The sequence below is a fragment of the Phacochoerus africanus genome, chromosome 15 (assembly GCF_016906955.1).
Source record: "Phacochoerus africanus isolate WHEZ1 chromosome 15, ROS_Pafr_v1, whole genome shotgun sequence".
In the NCBI taxonomy this organism is placed as follows: Eukaryota; Metazoa; Chordata; class Mammalia; order Artiodactyla; family Suidae; genus Phacochoerus; species Phacochoerus africanus.
In genome coordinates this window covers 47,438,847-47,458,839 of record NC_062558.1, presented here as the reverse complement: position 1 = coordinate 47,458,839, position 19,993 = coordinate 47,438,847, and the positions used below count along the sequence as shown (strand labels likewise).

Genomic DNA, 19,993 nt, shown 5'->3' with positions numbered 1-19,993 from the left:
ACCGCTGCCATGGCAACGGCGTCGGGAGCTGGCTGCTCCCGTAAGGGTAGGGGCAGGAAATTACGTCACGGGGATGGGCGTGCCCGGAAGTACGTAAGCCTCTCCCCCTCGGCGGCGACTCGCTCTGTCGCCGCCGCCATCTTGCGGGCTTGTCTCATAGTCCGTGCGGGGAAACCGCTTTGACTCCTCACCGCTCACTTACGCCCAGGCGGACTGGCAGCCCTAAGCGTCGCCGTCATGCCCGCCGGACCCGTGCAGGCGGTGCCTCCACCGCCGCCCGCGGCCACCGAGCCCAAACAGGTACAGCCACCCCCGCATCTCGACCGGCAACTGAGCCTAGGCCTGAGCCCTCCCCTCCGGCGCGGGCGCTTCTCACTCGCGGAGGAAGTAGCAGCCGTTTAGGAGGGCTTGGAGGAACTCCAAGTCCCAGGAGGCAGCGCGCTTCCCGCCTGCCTTCTAGTAGCGAAACAAGCCTGCTTGGAACAGTGGTTTTCAAAGTGTAGTCCGTGGGAAGTGTAGCATCGCCTGGGAGCTTATTAGAAATGCTGAGTTTCCACTTCTTCTAAATCAGAATCTGCATTTTTTTTTTTTGGCTTTTTAGGGCCGCACCCGTGGCATATGGACGTTCCCAGGCTAGGGGTCTAATTGGACCTGCAGCTGCAAGCCTTTACCACAGGCACAGCAAGGCAGGATCCAGTCCTCATCTGCAACCTCTACCACAGCTCAAGGCAACGCCGGATCCTTAACCCGCTGAGCAGGGCCAGGGATCGAACATGCGTCCTCATGGATGCTAGTCAGATTCGTTAACCACTGAGCCACAATGGGAACTCCAGAATCTGCATTGTAACAAGACCCAAAGGTGATTCACTGAAGTTTGAGAATCACTAATCCAGCGCATCCACCGGTCTTCTGCAGTAATTGGGCCCACTGGCCCCCACAAGCCTTTGATAGGAATCCTTAATTTCCCAGCCTGCATGGTGCCACTTTGTTAAATTCTCAGCATCTCCTTTGTGCTTCCTTTAAGCTAGACACTGTACCAGGCTTTGCCTTTACCTTAATGAATGAAGCACAACTCCTGCTTTAGGGAACTCACAGACTAGTGGGGAGACAGATATAAGTGAATACTCAATAAGTGTTTATTGCCTCAGTCACCTTAAATGATACAGTTCCAGCCAGCCTTTAAACAGATCTTAATCAGCTAAGGAGGAAAGATGTGTATAGATAATTGCAGTGTGATATAAGTATCAAGTGCAAAGGAGACATTAATTCTGATCAACATTGCTTTGGTGGGATAGAGGAGAGATTAAGATAGATGAAGCCCATGGGAGTGAGAGGTAAATTGTGTTTAGAAGGATGACTTGGTAATTCACTATATAGGGGATTGGGAAGGGAAATTCCATTCTTTATTCATTCACCAAACATTTATTGAGCACATATTTTATGCTGATCAGTGCAAGCACCTATGTATCCCTAACATTTTCCCAGTAACTTGGCAAAAATAAACAAGGTAATACCAGATAAGTGCAAAGATACCTAGCTAGGAACTGATGGGACTTCTGATGGGCGTAAAGGTTAAAGCATAGAATTGGGGAAATTGGTGGTGAAGAGATGTATTTCTGGGGCTTTGAACTTTTCTAGTAGGCTATTGGGAGAAAAGGAAGCTGGATAGTGACATTTGTGTTTCACAAAATTCAGGTAGACAGTGATGTGGAGAATCGCTAGGAGGATAGGTTGGTCATATTATTCAAAAAATGTTGGCGTTCCTGTTGTGGCACAGCGGAAACAATCTGACTAGGAACCATGAGGTTGCTGGTTCCATCCCTGGCCTCGCTCAGTGGGTTAACGATCCGGTGTTGCCACAAGCTCTGGTGTAGGTTGCAGACGTGGCTTGGATCTGGTGTTGCTGTGACTCTGGCATAGGCTGGAAGCAACAACTCAGATTGGACCCCTGGCCTGGGAACCTCCATATGCCACGGGTGCGGCTCTTTTTAGAAAAGACAACAAAGACAAAAAAAAAAGTTGAGAGCCTGACCTATATGTGGCAGGGGAATAGAGCAGAGGGGATCCAGCAAGCTCATGTCACAGAAGGGCTGATGGTGCTAGCACTCCTTTTATCTTTTTTTTTTTTTTTTTTTTTGGTCTTTTTAGGGCTACACCTGAGGCATATGGAGGTTCCCAGGCTATGGGTCAAATCGGAGCTGTAGCTGCCTGCCTACGCCACAGCCACCGCAGTGCCATATCCGAGCCACATCTGTGACCTACACCACAGCTCACGGCAACGCTGGATCCTTAACCCACTGAGGAAGCCAGTAATCCAACCTGTGTCCTCATGGTTACCAGTTAGATTTGTTTCCACTGAGCCACAATGGGAACTCCCTGGCACTCCTTTTAAAGTCATGCCGCTGGACCAGTTCAGGTCTCCATTCCTCAGTTTTGTTTTTTGTTTTTGTTTTTGTTTTTTAGGTCTTTTTAGGCCCACACCTGCAGCATAAAAAGGTTCCCAGGCTAGGGGTCAAATCACAACTGCAGCTCCCGGCCTACACCACAGCCACAGCCACGCCAGATCCGAGCCGTATCTGCAACCTATGCCACAGCTTTTGGCAATGCCTGATTCTTTAACCCACTGACCTCGAGGCCAGGAATTGAACCCTTATCCTCGTGGATATTAGTTGGGTTCTTAACCGGCTGAGCCACAACAGGAACTCCTCCTCAGTTTTGATATCTGTAAAATGTGGATTATAGCACTTTACCCCCATAGGGCTCTGAAACGGTTATAGAGTTAACATGCTTAAATTGCTTAGAAAAGTCTATGGAACCTACTCTGTGCTTGATGAATGTTGTTATCGTTGAATGTGGAGGCTGAGGAAGGGAGTAGATGCCCGCATTTCTGCCCTGGATGACTGGATGCATGGTTGGCTGTTCATGAGGAAAGCCATTAGAGATGAAAGTGCCCGGGACTACTTGATCTAAAGCTCTGTGGCACATGAGTGATTTGGGACATCCAGCCTGTAGGGGAAGTGAAGGATGTCTTGTAAGTGCCTGACCAAGGACAGTGCAAATGCTGTGAAGAGAACCAAGAACAGAATTTGGGGGATTCCTAACAATAGGGCAGGAGGTGGAAACAGGAGTCAAAAGGGAAACTTGGATGGAAGGGTGAGCAAGAAGGAAAGACAGGTGAGAATGGGGTCTCAGAGTTGCAAGTTTTGTGAAGGAGTGGTCACTGGTCATATGGCCAGATAACCGTGACTGTAAGCTTTTGTTTTTTACTTTGGCAAGAGTGCTTAAAATGGATGGGGACCAAAAAAAGGAGGTGAGCAAGTGAGAATAGCAAGACTGAGAGTACTCAGGCTGTTCTAGCTACCAGAGGAAGGTGGGGAGAAGGCAGTAGCAGAAAGCAATGTGAGGACAGGGGAGAACCTTTGTTCTAAAATGAGAGATTTGGAGTTCCAGTTGTGGCTCAGAGGAAACGAATCTGACTAGTATCCATGAGGACGCAGGTTCAATCCTTGTCCTCGCTCAGTGGGTTAAGGATCTGGCATTGGTGTGAGCTGTGGTGTAGGTCACAAACATGGCTCGGATCCTGCATTGCCGTGGCTGTGGTGTAGGCTGGCGGCTACAGCTCCGATTTGACCCTTAGCCTGGGAACCTCCATATGCCCCAGGTGTGCCCTTAAAAAGACAAATAAAAAATTTGTTTACTGAGAGGAAGAAGCTGGTGAGGAAAAAATATTGGAACTTATGGGATAGTTAATGTTGAGTGTTCCAGTGGAGTTTCATGAAACGTTTGAGTATTGAGTGGTGGCTTAAACTATGTAATAAATGCAGATGGAAAGGTCATTTGAAGCAGAAGGAGTGGCCAGCAAGGAGATTCTCATTTCTGTATTCAGCAAACAATTGTTAAACATCCTGTGTCAGGCACATGCCTGGGTATGGGGTTATAGACATGGCCTTCTGGATTCTGGAAAGTGGTTTCTTAGAATGGTCAGAGTCCCCTCTGCAACTGAATCATCTGGACACTTGGCAAAGATGCAGCTGCCCAGTGTCACTGAGATGGTCTAGTTGGGAGGAGCCAGGCATGCTGATTTTTTTCACTGGTACCCTGGGAGAGTCCCATGCAAGCGTAAAGCAGAGAACTGCTCTTCTGGAGCAGAGGTTCCTAACTCAAGGAAAGTCTTTGGGAGGGAGTCTGTAATCTCAGTAATAGCCTGGAGGAGTTTAATGGTGGGGATTTGGCACCAAGCCAGGAACTTCAAGATTTCCCTTTTTGTATTTTCACAGCCCACAGAAGAAGAAGCATCTTCTAAAGAGGATTCTACCCCTTCCAAGCCAGTGGTGGGGATTATTTACCCTCCTCCAGAGGTCAGGAATATCGTTGACAAGACTGCCAGCTTTGTGGCCAGGTAACATAACTGCTCCTGTTTGAGTGGGTCACAGGTGGATTTTAGCACCAGGAGCTCCTGAATCTGTAAAGGAGTAATACCTGGATTTTTAGAGGGGGCATTGTTGGGTTAGGCCTGTAAGCTCATTTAAAACCACAGCATAATGTGAGGTAGGCAGTTGCTAGGGCTACAGTCTCTAACATGGTATGGCAGTGGCAGAGTCAAGTCACTCAGCTCCAGAGTCACCAAGAACCTGTGCTTCCAAAATGGGCCTGAGGAAATGCCTGGAAAGCTGCCTTGTCATAGATTGTGTGTGTGTGTGTGTGTGTGTCTGAGCCACTGGCCTGAGGAAGACAGAAGAGGGAATTGGTCATCCTTGTTGTATAAGGACTGCATTCCTTTGATCTGTCTGGAGAATGGAATAAAATGCCCTCTCATAGTTGTTGTGAGATAGAAGAGAGGTAATGGGACTGAATGAAGTTCAGGTGTATCATATAGATAGATGTTAGCTCAGATGGCATGGAAATCAGCTTCATGTCCTCTTCTTCCCCATTATACTTATATACACTCACACTTCCTCAGATGGACTCATCTTGATGGCCACTTGACTCCAAAGGTCAGCCATCCCCTAATTTTTGGTATTTCAAGTATTTCTTGGGAGCCAATAGGCCATATCCAGCCTACAGATCTTTTGTTCATTGTCAACAATATATATATATTTTTAATTTTTGAGTTCTTGCCACTGTTTAAAAATGAGATTGCACAGTAAATCTGGATTTCTGGCACCTTCTCTTGATGAGTTGGATGGCTCCCTGCATGGAAGCAGTAGCTGGCCATGAGCAGACTGCTGCCCTCAGTCAGGGCATATTATCTCCTGAGAGCCACACCTTGACCCTGAGGCATCATCCCCAGTCACAGCATATCACTTAATAGATGGTTCCTTTCTTTCAGCCTCCTGATAAATGAAACATAGAAAGAGGTTACTCTGGTTGGTGTCTTTCACTGTGTCAGGCTCCGTACAGATTCACCTCCTCACATCTCAGGCTTTAATTTGGGGTAAAAATGGCTCTGTGTTTGATTGAACATTATCAGGCCATGTCAGATTTAGGGCAGCAGGTGTTGTGTTTATAAGTTTCATGTCTCATAGCAACACTTAATTCTTCCCCTTTCCCCCTGATTTTTAAAAACAATAAATAGGAAAAGGGTGTTAGAGGAAGAAACACCACAATCTCACAGCCAGAATAGTTTCTACCAGCTGTTTTCACTTTTTCCTGTTTCCTTTTGGCCCTTGGCATCCTTTTTTAGCTCCTCATAATACTTGTAGAGATACTTTCACATCCTGCTTTTCCCAGTTGCACTGTGTTGTAAAGCCTTTTCCTGTGTTGCTCCGTGGTCTCCTGATGCTGTATGGTCCTCTCTGGAGAGGATGCGCCATGTTGAGGCGATGGAACTTCCTTGACTTGGCTGACTCCTCTTTTCCTTTGAGGTTGTTTCCAGCATTTCAATTTGGCAAATGAAGCTGTGGGGAAGTCTGAGCATTTTCTTTCCCTTTTAGATTGTTTCCCTAGAAGAGAATTCTGTGTGGCGTATTACTGGCTGAGAGAGCATTTTTAAAGATTTCATGAACATTTTGCCAAGTAGCTTTCTAATAATTTTGTGCCAGCCACAGAAATGAGAATCTGTCCAAGTTCCCTTAATGATAAATCTACACATCCACGTCTCTATATTTTGACTGTCATGATTGCCCTGTAGGCATTTCTAAAATCTGCGGACTTGCTTTTATTTGCCTTGCAATGAAAGGACAGAGCAGCATCTCACTCTGGGTTAAAACAAGCATGCAGGACCCTCTGCTTTACTTTGGGTTCACCTGTATTGATTGATGGAATGTAGAGTAAAAATCACCAACCTAATGTGGTTTTCCAAAAGGAATTTTTTTCTCTCTAGGTTTGGTCTTCCCTTCCCTGCATTTTCCTGTCAAGAAACTGAAGTGGAAATTACTGTTAAAAAGTCCCACCAGCTGGGTTGAATCAGAATCATGTGTTTTTCTGCTGAAATTTATTCTTTGTGTTAGAGAATATAATTCTAATAGTAATGTTAAGCTAATTTAAAGCAACAGTGTCGCTTAGAATGAACATGCCTGCCTTCTTGTTTTATTGTTCAGATTAACCCCAGATGTGGTGAGGTTATGGCTTAGGAGGCAGTGTTAGAGGAGAAAACCTAGAGTCCTGTTTTCTAGCAGCTCTTTGTATGGTGGCCTAGTTTAGCAGTATTTAAGTGAGCATTCATCCTCATCCTTGTATATGCTTTACATTATTTAAGGAGGGGGACGAATGTTTCTTCCTGAAGCATGAGGTTCCAGTTGGACTAATGGCACTGTCACATTCAGACCTCATGGTGTTAGCCACACTGTAGAGTGTGACCAGAACTTGTGGAGGAGCTCGCCTGGATGTTAATAACCACCAATGTGGTGGTTAAACTGGGGCACGGCATTACTTGCACCCCGTCTCCTGCTGTCTCTTCAACTCACAGGGCCTGTGTATGAAAGTCTGAAGAGAGTGCCCCTGGAGCCGTCTCTTGGTGTGTTTGGGGCACCTCTGAGTGCAGAACTCTGGCCAAAGGAGTGATGGAAGCCCCATAAACATCTCTTAATGCCCAGGTCATCTCATGTTTTGTAGGACAGCCCCTTCTAGCCTCCTTAGGCATAAAGGCTCCTTGCGTTTGTAGGCTGCTGCATTCAAAAAGACTTTGGCGTCTCATTAACTAATTCCACCTTCTCAGTACTTCAGAGGAGAGAGAGAAGGTAGTGTTAGCTGTATTTTGCACATGGGAAATTGAGTCAAAGAGAAGTTCAGTGACTTGGTGAGTCAGTGAACCCAAGACTTCACCATGTCCATATCTTCTATCTTTAAGGTTAGTGCACTTTTTGACTGATAACAGGTGTTGTGCATGTATAACACCTTAAAATGTTACTGCTGGGACTCTTGAAAAAAAAATCAGGGTTCAGGAGTTCGCTGGTAGCACAATAGGTTTAGGATCCAGTGTTGTCACTGTTGCGGTGTGGGTTCAGTCCCTGGCCCGGGAACTTCTGCATGCTGTGGGCATGGCCAAAAAAAAATTGGGGTTCCCTACACATCATGAGAGGGACACTTTTCATTCTGAGGGTTTAAAGGCATGCAAATCGGGGGTATAGGGTATATGTGGGAAGCCGTTCCAGATACAGAGAGAGGTGGGAGTCCTCCCTGCCCATATTACCTCTCCCCTGTCACCCAAATGTCCTTTACACAGCAGCATGAGTCTGGGTCCTTGGAGGGCTCTGTATGCTGTGTGAGCCTCACCCAGTAGTAAATGAGGTGATTTTAGCTAGTACTTGGACAAGGTATTAATCACATTGTCTCTGTTTTCATATTTTTTTTCCATCCTTGTTACCCAAAGGACAGAGTCTCAGTTTAGTGCTAACATACCTTTTAACACCTCTTCAGCACTCCATCATCCTCCTTTTTAACTAAGTCTCAGTAAATTTCCAGCTAAACTTTGAGTGTTACTTTGTTTTCATTGTATTGAATTTTGTGACTACCTTTTGTTAATAAATACATACTGATTTTGGGAGTTCCCTCGTGACTCAGTGGTTAACAAACCCGACTAGGATCCATGAGGATGCGGTTTTGATCCCTGGCCTCGCTTAGTGGGTTAAGGCTCCAGTGTTGCCATGAGCTGTGGTGTAGGTCACAGATGCAGCTCAGATCCGGCATTGCTGTGGCTGTGATGTAAGCCCGCAGCTGTAGCTCCGATTCAACCCCTAGCCTGGGACCTTCCATATGCCGTGGGTGCGGCCCTAAAAACCAAGAAAAAAAAAATTAATGCACACTGATTTTTATTTGATGTAGTAGTATATGCTTTCCCTTTTAAGTATGTTTTTCCAATGGTCACAGTCATGGAATATGGAAGTTTCCGGGCCAGGAATTGAATCTGAGCTGCAGCTGTGTCCTACACTGTAGGTGCAGCAACACTAGATCCATTTAACCCTCTGCGCCAGGCCAGGGATCAAACTCATGCCTCCATAGCAACCTGAGCCACTACAGATGGATTCTTTTTTTTTTTTTTTTTTCGTCTTTTTGCCTTTTCTAGGGCTGCTCCCATGGCATATGGAGGTTCCTGGGCTAGGGATCTCATTGGAGCTGTAGCTGCCGGCCTATGCCACAGCCACAGCAATGCCTGATCAGAGCCATGTCTACGACCTACACCACAGCCCATGGCAATACCAGATCCTTAACCCACTGAGGAAGGCCAGGGATCTAGCCCGTGACCTCATGGTTCCTAGTCGGATTTGTTAACCACTGAGCCACGACGGGAACTCCCTCCAGTATGTTTTTTTAAAGTAAATAAATTTTCTTAAGAAAAAAGTAACAGTCCAGGTGGTTTTGGGAATGGCAGGACTGGCACAGGAGCTTCGGGAATGATGGAGATCTGGAGACCCTATGGTAGAAGAGGCCTGGGCAGGCCAAAGGAGGCAGGTGACAATGGCTGCTGACACCAGGAGTCTCAAAGAGGACTTCTGCTCTGTCGAGGGACAGGCTAGTTTGAGTGATGGGTGGTGGCAGGAATGGGTTTGAATGGGTCTAAGCAGTTGCAAGAGTTGTGGTATTTAAGCTTCTTTACATGTATTCTTTTTTCCTTTTTCTAGAAATGGACCTGAATTTGAAGCTAGGATACGACAGAACGAGATCAACAACCCCAAGTTCAACTTCCTGAACCCCAACGATCCTTACCATGCCTACTACCGCCACAAAGTCAGCGAGTTCAAGGAGGGGAAGGCTCAGGAACCCTCGGCTGCCATCCCCAAGGTCATGCAGCAGCAACAGCAAGCCACCCAGCAGCAGCTGCCCCAGAAGGTTGGAGCCAACCCGTTCCCTCACTTCTCCAGGGCTGAGGGAGGCCAGGACAGGGAGGGAAAGATAATGAACTCTGGTATTCAAACCTCAGCCTGCCCAGGGAGAGAAGTGAGGTCTTTAATCCCAATCTCACAGAGGCAGACACTGAGGCTCAGGCAGCAGAGTCTTGCTGATAGTTGGCATTTGCAGAATGCTGTGTGTCAAGCTCTGTGCTCAGTGCTTTGGGAACCTTGGCTTATTGGTGCCTCACCGAGGCTGCATGAGGAGGCCAGCAAAGTGACATTTTACAGATGAATCTGAGGATCAGGGAAGTGCAGTTTACCCAAGGCCACAGTGTCAGGACGCTTTAAGTCCATGCTCTCAGCCTCTACTTTTTGCCTTAATCGTCCTGTGAAGGTAGTGCTGCAGTGTGGCTTGTGGACATCTTGTGCTATCCCTCTTTTCTCACTCATCTTTCCAGGACCTCTCTGTCTGGCCTGCCTTAATAACCCCTTAGCGCTAGGAAAGATTAGGGCTGTCAGTGAGGAAAGGAAGAGCCCATACATTTTGCCACCTGTGTGGACCTGGAGGCACAATGTGTCCTTTCTCTTTGCTGCATTATTGAATCATGGCAAGGGCTGCCCCTTGTTTTACAGTGAAGAGGTTGAAGTAGGTTCGGAGACTTTGTGTTGCAATTTACTACTCCTTGGGCCTCAGATGACCTCAGTTTCCTCACCTATAAAAAGAATTTATGGGAGTCCCATTGTGGTGCAGTGAAAACAAATCCAACTAGTATCCATTAGGATGCGGGTTTGATCCCTGGCTTCACTCAGTGGATCGGAGATCTGTGGTTGCCATGAGCTGTGGTGTCCGTCCCAGATGCGGCTTAGATCTGATGTTGCTGTGGCTGTGATGTAGGCCAGCAGCTGCAGCTCTGATTTGACCCCTAGTCTGGGAATCGCCATATGACACGGGTGTGCCCCTAAAAAGCGGGAGGGAAAGAAAAGAATTTATGGTATTGTCATGTCTACCTTGTGGTTCGCGTGGAGGCCAGATGAGGTAACAAATGTGGAAGTCTTCTGATTGGTAGGGTCTTCTGCATCCTCCATCCCTGTTGGGTGGGATGTAATAAGCTGTGTTCCTATTGATCATCTGCCACCCAGTTTTGGTCCTCAGTTTCAGGGCACATCAGAGGTACAGAGGGGCAGGGTCCTCATTCAAAAAGCCATTCAGAGAATTGAGGCTACAGTTGGCCAAGAAATTGGTGCTCTTGTGAGTTAGGTTTTTCTCAGACCATGTGCCAGTGGTATGAGTGTAATTAGCAGAAGCATAGAGGACTGCCATCCTGCCAGGGTGTGTTCCCACCCCCTCCACAGTAGTCTACTCCTGTGCCTCTTGCCTCACATTCTTCTTGGATCTTAGGTCCAAGCCCAGGTGATCCAAGAAACCATCGTGCCCAAAGAACCCCCTCCTGAATTCGAGTTCATCGCAGACCCTCCCTCCATCTCGGCGTTCGACCTGGACGTGGTGAAGCTGACGGCTCAGTTTGTGGCCAGAAATGGGCGCCAGTTTCTGACCCAACTGATGCAGAAAGAGCAACGCAACTATCAGTTTGACTTCCTTCGTCCCCAACACAGCCTTTTCAACTACTTCACGAAGCTGGTGGAACAGTATACCAAGGTGCCTGGGTGTGGTGGGATTGGGTGCTGGGCCCAGGGAGGGAAGGCGCCCTACCACTAGCATGCAGTCTTCTCACTCTCTGCAAGGGTGGGGCTCCAGGCAGATGTGTAAAATCTCAGTTCAGTGTAAAATATTGATTTCTATTCAGTTTTCCTACTAAATGCAACACAACTGCTATTTCTAAAGAGAAAGGAAATAAATGACTGGTAACTGCCATTAGGTGAGTGCCTGCTGTGTGACAGGGCCAAGTGTGCTGGCCGCTTTTAAATACTTTTAAATTTTCAGTTGTCCTGAACAGATCCTGAGAAGGAGGGCCTTAATAATTGCTTCCTGTTAGTACCTAATTTAATCATCACAAGAACCCATGAGGTTAGTGGTTTCCTTCTTATTTCAAAAATAGAGGAGTTCCCGTCGTGACGCAGTGGTTAACGAATCCGACTAGGAACCATGAGGTTGTGGGTTCGGTCCCTGCCCTTGCTCAGTGGGTTAACCATCCGGCGTTGCCGTGAGCTGTGGTGTAGGTTGCAGACGCAGCTCGGATCCCGCGTTGCTGTGGCTCTGGCGTAGGCCGGTGGCTACAGCTCCGATTCAACCCCTAGCCTGGGAACCTCCATATGCCGCGGGAGCGGCCCAAGAAATAGCAGCAACAACAACAACAACAACAAAAAAGACAAAAAGACAAAAAAAAAAGAGACAATCTCAGAGAGGTGAAGTTCTTACTTGTGGTCTCTCAGCTAGTAAGTAGTTGCTCTGAGATTTAACCAACATTTGACTCTAAAACTTAGGCAGTTTTTCACCTTAGGAAGTACCTTGAGTAAGAAATATCATTTCCCTTTTTTTTTTTTTTTTTAAAGGGCTTCACCTGCAGCATATGGAAGTTCCCAGGCTAGGGGTTAAAAAGGAGCTGTAGCTGCTAGCCTGTGCTACAGCGACAGCAATACCAGATCCAAGCCGTGTCTGCAACCTACACCACAGCTCATGGCAATGATGGATCCTTAACCCAGTGAGCAAGGCCAGGGATGAGACCCATGTCCTCATGGATACTAGGGTTTGTTACTACAGGGCCGAAATGGGTATTCCCTAGAAGTGTCATTTAAATAGGCATTGGGAAACAATTTAACAAAGGCTTTTTTGGTTGGTTGGTTGGTTGGGGATTTTTTTTTTTTTTTTCTGTCTTGTCCTTTCAGGGCCACACCCGCAGCATATGGAGGCTCCCAGGCTAGGGGTCTAATTGAAGCTGTTGCTGCCGGCCTATGCCACGGCCATGGCAACGTCAGATCCAAGCCGCATCTGTGACCTACACCTCAGCTCATAGCAACGCCAGATCCTTAACCCACTGAGCGAGGCCAGGGATCAAAACCACAACCTCATGGTTCCTAGTCAGATTCGTTTCTGCTGCGCCACGACAGGAACTCCAACAAAGTTAAGTATAGCCGCTATTAAGTACTTATGTATGTCGTATTTTCTCATTTAATCCCTGGTAACTTATAAGGTAGCCAATGTTATTTTATATTCATTTTATGAAAGAGGAAACCAAGGCACAGAGAAGTTAACTGGGCCAGGGTCACAAAGCTCTAGGCAGTTTGCAGAGCCAAGGACTTGAGCTCTGGCATTTTTATTCTGGACCCTGACATCTTAATTTTCATGATACATTGTTGTAATGAAGAATCCAGACAAGTCAATACTGGTATTTAAAATAGATCACTAATTTATAGCAAAGTACACTGGTACAGATTTGCCTGTGGCATATTTTTCTTTTTCTTTTTTTTTGTCTTTTTTTAGCTACTTCTTGGGCCATTCCCGCGGCATATGGAGGTTCCCAGGCTCGGGGTCGAATCGGAGCTGTAGCCACCGGCCTACACCAGAGCCACAGCAACATGGGATCTGAGCCGTGTCTGCGACCTACACCACAGCTCACGGCAACGCCGGATTGTCAACCCACTGAGCAAGGGCAGGGACCAAACCTGAAACCTCATGGTTCCTAGTCGGATTCGTTAACCACTGCGCCACAACGGGAACTCTGGCATGTTTTTCTTGTTTCACACGTAGTGGAGGTTGTCTTCCCTTTTTAGTGGCATGGTCTGCCATATCTGTTTTTGATATCTAGAAACAATATGTTAAAGATGTGACTTCAAAGGTTATTTAATGAATTCCTCTAACTTCATTTATTCTAGGTATATAACTAGAAAGAATTATAAAAATGTTTGTGTTTAGAAAATGACCAAGTCCAAAGGATAGAAGAGTACCTAAAATAATAATCATTCAAAGCATAAGGCCTAAGGGTTATTGTAATTACACAATATCAATTTTAAGTGAGCACTGGGTTAATTTCCTTCCATGGACTGTTTCTGCAGTTAAAGATCCCCAGATTCATTTTTTACTCTGTTAATTTTCCTGTTCCTTTTCCCTTAAGAACTTAGGTATTGACATATTGTACTCTAATCTGAGGGCAGTGGTGTCTGTCTCTAGCTCTGGGAACTCTAGGAGCAAATAGATTCCTGGGAAGGAGGGACGGGGAGTATGGATGGAGTGGGGCTGAACTGCCTTGCCAGTGACAGTAGAAACTGTTGGGACAATTAGAAAGACCGGCTGTTTTGTCGTCTTCTTCTTTTTTCTTTTTTTTTCTTTTTAGGGCCACACCTGCGGCATATGGAGGTTCCCAGGCTAGAGGTCCAATTAGAGCTGCAGCTACCAGCCTACACCACAGCCACAGCAACTCAGGATCCAAGCCACGTCTGCGACCTACACCACAGCTCATGCAACGCTGGATCCTTCACCCACTGAGCAAGGCCAGGGATCAAACCTGAGTCCTATGGATACTAGTAGGGTTCATTTACAACTGAGCCACAACGGGAACTCCAAGACTGGGTGTTTTGAACAAAGCCAGCGTTTGTTCTCCCAGCAAATGTACTTTTGAGTGTCAGATACTATTCCAGGTGCTGGATATATAATAGTAAACTGAATACAGAGAAATCCCTGTCTTTGTGGAGACTGGTCTAGCGAGGGGGCAGCACACAAGTGCAATGTCAGTGTATGTCAGGTGATGATAAATACTATGGAAAAAATGCTAAAGGGAGTTCTCATTGTGGCGCAGTGGTTAACGAATCCGACTAGGAACCATGAGGTTTCGGGCTTGATCCCTGGCCTTGCTCAGTGGGTTAGGGATCTGGCATTGCCGTGAGCTGTGGTGTAGGTCACAGATGTGGCTCAGATCCCTTGTGGCTGTGGCTGTGGTGTAGGCCAGTGGCTACAGCTCCGATTCGACTCCTAGCCTGGGAATCTCCATATGCTGCGGGAGCAGTCCTAGAAAAGGCAAAAAGACAGACCCAAAAAAAAAAAAAAGTGCTAAAGAGAAAGCAGGGGATGGAAGTCTAGGGTGGTGGGCTGCAGTCTTCAGTAAAGTCATGGAGAGGGCCTGGTGGCATGTGCAAAAGGGCAAGGGCAGAGCCTCCCCCTGAGAGCAGCTGTTGCATGCTAACTGTGTGCTGGGTGATCTGGTAGTGGTTTTGCCTACTCTCCTGCTAATCTTTGCAAACTTTTAAGTGGTTGATGCCAACTTTAATTGGTGGTGTCACCATTTTGTAGAAGGAAACTGAGCAACAGAGGTTAAATAACTTGTCCAAAGTCACACAGCCAAGTAGAACTGGGATTGGGTCCCAGAATCCCACGCTCACCTTTCTCCTATGCCTTTCTACAGGCCCAAGAAGGCCACTTGTTTGTCCCATGTTGTGCTGCACTGACAGTTGATTTAACTCTGCTGTGTTACAGATCTTGATTCCACCCAAAGGCTTATTTACTAAGCTCAAGAAAGAGGCAGAGAACCCCCGGGAAGTTTTGGACCAGGTAAACTGAATTTTTAATAACCAGCTACTCATGGTACAAGTTACATTGTGTGGGTTCTTGTGTGTTTGGAAGTCTCCAAATCAGTACCTTGTGCTCTAGGCACAGCAGTGGTGAGAAGAAACACCTTGAGGCCACAAAGGGCAAAGAAACCTGCATTCTCTGCTACCCAACTTTCTGCTTTGTTCTCTACTTCACTAGGTCTCCTCTTTCCTTCCCTTGCTAGAAGCCAGCTTTTGAATGGGTTCTCTGGTGACCACTGCCTTTTAAGCCTCAGGTTTTCAGAGTCAAGAGAAGGCATATTGGTACTGGCTGTTCTAGGTGGCTGCTTGAAGGCTTCTGCTTTGCAGGCTTTCTGACTGCTGCTGCTTTTGTGGGCATTTGGTCGTCACACAGACTTTCTGGGAGGGAGTTTGCTAGCCATTGGCCAAGTCAAGCAGAAAACTTTGACAGCCTCCTGTTTGAGGGAGATGCTGGCCTTGGTGAAGGCCCTGGAGATGATCTTGAGTCAACTCAGCACGATGTTGGTTCCCATCTCTTCAGGTGTGTTACCGAGTGGAGTGGGCCAAGTTTCAGGAGCGTGAGAGAAAGAAGGAAGAGGAGGAGAAGGAGAAGGAGCGGGTAGCCTATGCTCAAATTGACTGGCATGATTTTGTGGTGGTAGAAACGGTGGACTTCCAACCCAATGAGCAAGGTAGGTCTCTGAGGAAGGTAGGTCTGTGACTCCAGTTGGGGGACCAAGAGCTTGGAGCCATCCTGGGAAATCTCATCCAGTTGTCTCCAGGGAGCAGAAGAATCCCTCAGAGGGTTTTATCTGTATTTGTTTCATCTCTGGTTCCAGAAGACTTCAGTCCTACCGCATTGCCCCAGCTAAACCCAATTCAACAAATACTTGTTGTGCCAGACCCTGGGTTGGAGATAGGAGAGAAGTCAGACAGCTCCAGCCCTTGGAGAGCTGACAACGTGGAGAGGGCAGATAGTTGGGCCTTTGAAAAGGGTCTGTAGAGGCCTCCCCTTGACTCTGGCTTACTCTCTGCCAGGGAACTTCCCTCCCCCCACCACCCCAGAGGAGCTGGGGGCCCGAATCCTCATTCAGGAGCGCTATGAGAAGTTTGGGGAGAGTGAGGAAGTTGAGATGGAGGTTGAGTCTGATGATGAGGACGAGAAACAGGATAAGGCGGAGGAGCCTCCTTCCCAGCTGGACCAGGACACCCAAGTGCAAGACATGGATGAGGTATGCTCCTGGGAGGGCCTTTGGGGTGACTTTTTTCCTGGAGCCCAGAGAGATGGGGTGTTCTCCTCCAGAATTAGGACCTCAAAAGGAGGTGTGGGTCCCGAATAAGGTAACTGCCCAAGCCCCGGCAGCACAGACCGTCTTTGCAGTTCAGACAACAAAGATTTATTGACCAGCAAGGATCTGAAAGCTGTGCTGGCCCTATTCTATGACCTTCCTCCTTTGCCCAGATGCCCTGCTCGCTACCACCCCCAGGCCAGCTCTCAGTTAGGGAACCCTCTGCACCTCGTACTTTGATGTTTTCGAGATTACGCCCAAATGATCAGCAGTTCCCAGAGCTTTTCTAAGTGTAGCTTGTGTTTCCTTTCGGCTGCCTCTATTTGCTTCGAGCCAGGCCCTCCAGGCAGGCACAGAGTCACCAGAGCCAAGCTGCTTTTCTCCTCTCGGAAGGAATTTATGTGCAGCCTGAGAAGAAAGGCCCCTGTGTTTGTGGGAATTGACGTTTTCTCTCCCTCCCAGCATTGCTCCTTGAGCGACTACCATTGAGCGATGACTTGCCCCCTGCTCCCCTCCCCAGCATGTTAAATGCCCTTGGCCTCCTGGGACTGCCTGGTGCCAGCTGCTGGAAATGCCTGGGCGGAGTGTTAGCACCACTGCCCCAGCACTCCCATTCATGCTGTGAGGAAGCGGCTTGGCCAGCTGCCGGCTGGCCTCAGCTGCCCTGGGAGGCTTAGCACCTGGATGCTGGCTGGCAGGGGCCTAGGCTCCTTGCCACCCTGAGAGCCGCCAAGGCTCAGCTACAGGGAGGTGGCTTCTTGGTCCCTCTCTAAGTCTTGCCACTGCTTTGTTTTTCAGGGTTCAGATGATGAAGAGGAAGGGCAGAAAGTGCCACCACCTCCGGAGACACCCATGCCACCTCCTCTGCCCCCGACCCCAGACCAGGTCATTGTCCGGAAGGACTATGACCCCAAAGGTAGGTTCTGCTTTCCTCCTCTTGTGTTCCTCAGTGTGTCCATTTCCAGGAGGGCTAGAGGTAGCTTGTCATAAAGACATTGATAGCCTATCATAGGCCTTATGATGGGAAATGGGACTTAGTTGTTGTTGGTGTCCTGGCACATTGCACAGTGCCAGGTACAGTGAGGCACTGAATGGATGGTGCACAAAAGAAATGGCACCCTCTTAATGAAGTCTGCCACCTAGTGTTCTTACTCAAGTGTCTCTGTTGCTTTTAAGCTTCCAAGCCCCTGCCTCCAGCCCCAGCTCCAGATGAATATCTTGTGTCCCCCATCACTGGGGAGAAGATCCCTGCCAGCAAAATGCAGGAACACATGCGCATTGGGCTTCTTGACCCCCGCTGGCTGGAGCAGCGAGATCGCTCCATCCGTGAGAAGCAGAGTGATGATGAGGTGTATGCACCAGGTGAGGTGGGGGTTCCCCTCCTAGGTCCACACCTCTTCTTTGACTCAGCCCCAACTCACTGTGGCCCATGGAGATCTCTAAACTGCAGTCAACTTGCTTTAATCAAACATAAAGAATAACAGCTAAGGTCAGCAAAAGTTTTTGAGGTTAGGTACAGCCTCTGAAACTGTAAAAGGGACCCATTTTCTAGGACTCTCCCTAGGTAGTTATCTGATGTAAATCATATGTGCCCATTGACATCCTAGAGCAAAATCTGACTATAGTTGGGAGGGGTGCTCATTCTTGGGGCTGTCATAGTTCTGATAGCTGGAGTATACTGAGGTCCTTGAAATGAGACATGTTGGTCCTTTGACTGCAAAGCAGCACAATAGGGAGGGAGGAAATGCCCAGAGGCAAAAGCCAGGCTTTTTGTCCTAACTGAGCTACTTGTCACTCATGTGACCCTGTCTTCTCAGTTGACTTTTGTAAGTCAAGGGGTTGGCCAGGCCCTGGTTAACATGATTAGTGCTGATTGGGCAGCCTTCCCCAGGCTCAGATGATAGGCATGCTGCATTGGGAGCCAGAGACAGCCTTGCCCCATGAGAACAGCCTCCACCCTAAACCAGTAAGGCTGTGTGTTGTTGGAGGGGCACCTGGTTTAATTTCCCTTTCTGTCCCCTTCTTCTGTTCTGTGACCACACCCAGGTCTGGATATTGAGAGTAGCTTGAAACAGCTGGCCGAGCGGCGTACCGACATCTTTGGTGTAGAGGAAACAGCCATTGGTAAGAAGATCGGTGAGGAGGAGATCCAAAAGCCAGAGGAAAAGGTGAAGCTCAGATGAATCTCAGTGCCTTACCTGCCATCACAGTCCCACATTTGGCTTAGTTTCAGGAGCCCTGACAAGCTGTGGCTTTGCTTTCCCATGCAGGTGACCTGGGATGGCCACTCCGGTAGCATGGCCCGGACCCAGCAGGCTGCCCAGGCCAATATCACCCTCCAGGAGCAGATAGAGGCCATCCACAAGGCTAAGGGCTTGGTGCCAGAAGATGATACCAAAGAGAAGATTGGCCCCAGCAAGCCCAATGAAATCCCTCAGCAGCCACCACCTCCTTCTTCAGCCACCAACATCCCCAGCTCAGCCCCACCCATTACCTCGGTGCCCCGGCCCCCTGCGGTTAGCCAGCAGCCATCTTGTGACTGGTCTTTTAGAGCTGGGTATTTGGGGTTAGATACCACTGGCTAAAAAGAATAACTATCTTATACCAGACCTAAGTGCTGAGTGGGTCAAGTTGAGAGAAGAACCATTTAATTGGAAGTGGGAGCCTCCAGCCTGGGCTGCCATCTGTGTGGGAAGATTGGAGCAGGGAAGGATGCGAGTGGCAAATGTGAGAAGCAGGCTTGGGTGAGAGAAGGGCTGGAAGGTTTAGCAGGTCTTGGACTGCTGACCTTGCTCCAGGGGGCTATGTTGAGGTCAGTCTCTTTAATGACTTGCATTGTCTGCCATGAGCAGCTGATCAAGTCCCAAGTGTAATGAGTGTCGCTCTGGGCCTCTCAGCATAGTTCCTGTCAGCCCCAATGTGAAGCTGTGCTTTCAGTCCCAGGGCGCTAAGTGGAAGCTGTCCAGCCCCATCCTCAAAGGCCACAGATGGCCAATTGGTGTGCAGTCTTGGATTCCTGTGACCTGTGGGTCCCTTTTCCCCCACAGATGCCGCCTCCTGTCCGTACCACAGTTGTGTCTGCAGTACCTGTCATGCCCCGGCCCCCAATGGCATCAGTGGTCCGACTGCCCCCTGGCTCGGTGATCGCCCCTATGCCACCCATCATCCATGCGCCCAGAATCAACGTGGTGCCCATGCCTCCCTCTGCCCCTCCTATTATGGCACCCCGCCCACCACCCATGATTGTGCCAACAGGTCAGTGTCTTTCGTGTCATTTTCAGGCCGGTGTCAGGACTTTAGACCAAATACTGAGCAGAGCAATGGCTGATGGTAGTGCGAGCTGTTCCAGCTCTAAGTCCATCCCAATGGAGAGCCTTAACTTGGCCATGTAAGAGATCCCTGAGCTGGGTGTCTATAGCTCCTGGAAGAGAGGCTGATATGGCAGAAGTGGGTTCTTTGTACCCAGAGGGGTCACGTCTAGACAGGCACAAAGGCCTGACCATACTTGGTTTTTTCTGGTACCTGCTCCATCCATCAGTCTGCTTCTCCTTTACTTTCCTGCTCTCCAATCTGGACAGTTTCCCAGGTTCCCCTGCAAGGGAACTTTCTGAATGAGAGAAATGTGAAACCTTTGCAATCTCCTCTCACCAGCCCTGAGTTCTGGGCCCCTTCCCTCTACTCATGTGGCTGTTTATTCCTGCCCTTGCAGCCTTTGTACCCGCACCACCTGTGGCACCTGTCCCAGCCCCAGCCCCAATGCCACCTGTCCATCCCCCACCTCCCATGGAAGATGAACCTGCCTCCAAGAAACTGAAGACTGAAGATAGTCTCATGCCTGAGGAAGAGTTCCTACGCAGAAACAAGGTCCGTGATCCCGTAGTGCTGCCCATGGCATGGCCTGGAGTGCCTAGATTGGGGTTGGGTTGAGGGGATTCC

The 19,993-nt window shown here is 48.4% G+C and overlaps 1 protein-coding gene across 2 annotated transcripts in view; it reads left to right on the top strand.

Moving 5' to 3' along the window:
* Positions 1-163: 163 nt before the first annotated feature.
* Positions 164-19,993, top strand: part of SF3A1 (splicing factor 3a subunit 1) — a 30,194-nt gene continuing 10,364 nt past the window's right edge. For both annotated transcript variants that reach the window (XM_047760219.1, XM_047760218.1), the window contains exons 1-13: positions 164-300; positions 4,278-4,399; positions 9,060-9,267; positions 10,669-10,926; positions 14,695-14,769; positions 15,310-15,460; positions 15,807-16,000; positions 16,856-16,973; positions 17,234-17,419; positions 18,104-18,225; positions 18,328-18,573; positions 19,105-19,312; positions 19,767-19,921. In XM_047760219.1, coding sequence (XP_047616175.1) covers positions 238-300; positions 4,278-4,399; positions 9,060-9,267; positions 10,669-10,926; positions 14,695-14,769; positions 15,310-15,460; positions 15,807-16,000; positions 16,856-16,973; positions 17,234-17,419; positions 18,104-18,225; positions 18,328-18,573; positions 19,105-19,312; positions 19,767-19,921 — 2,106 coding nt within the window. In that variant the 5' untranslated portion in view covers positions 164-237. The remainder of the gene's footprint in view (positions 301-4,277; positions 4,400-9,059; positions 9,268-10,668; positions 10,927-14,694; positions 14,770-15,309; positions 15,461-15,806; positions 16,001-16,855; positions 16,974-17,233; positions 17,420-18,103; positions 18,226-18,327; positions 18,574-19,104; positions 19,313-19,766; positions 19,922-19,993) is intronic.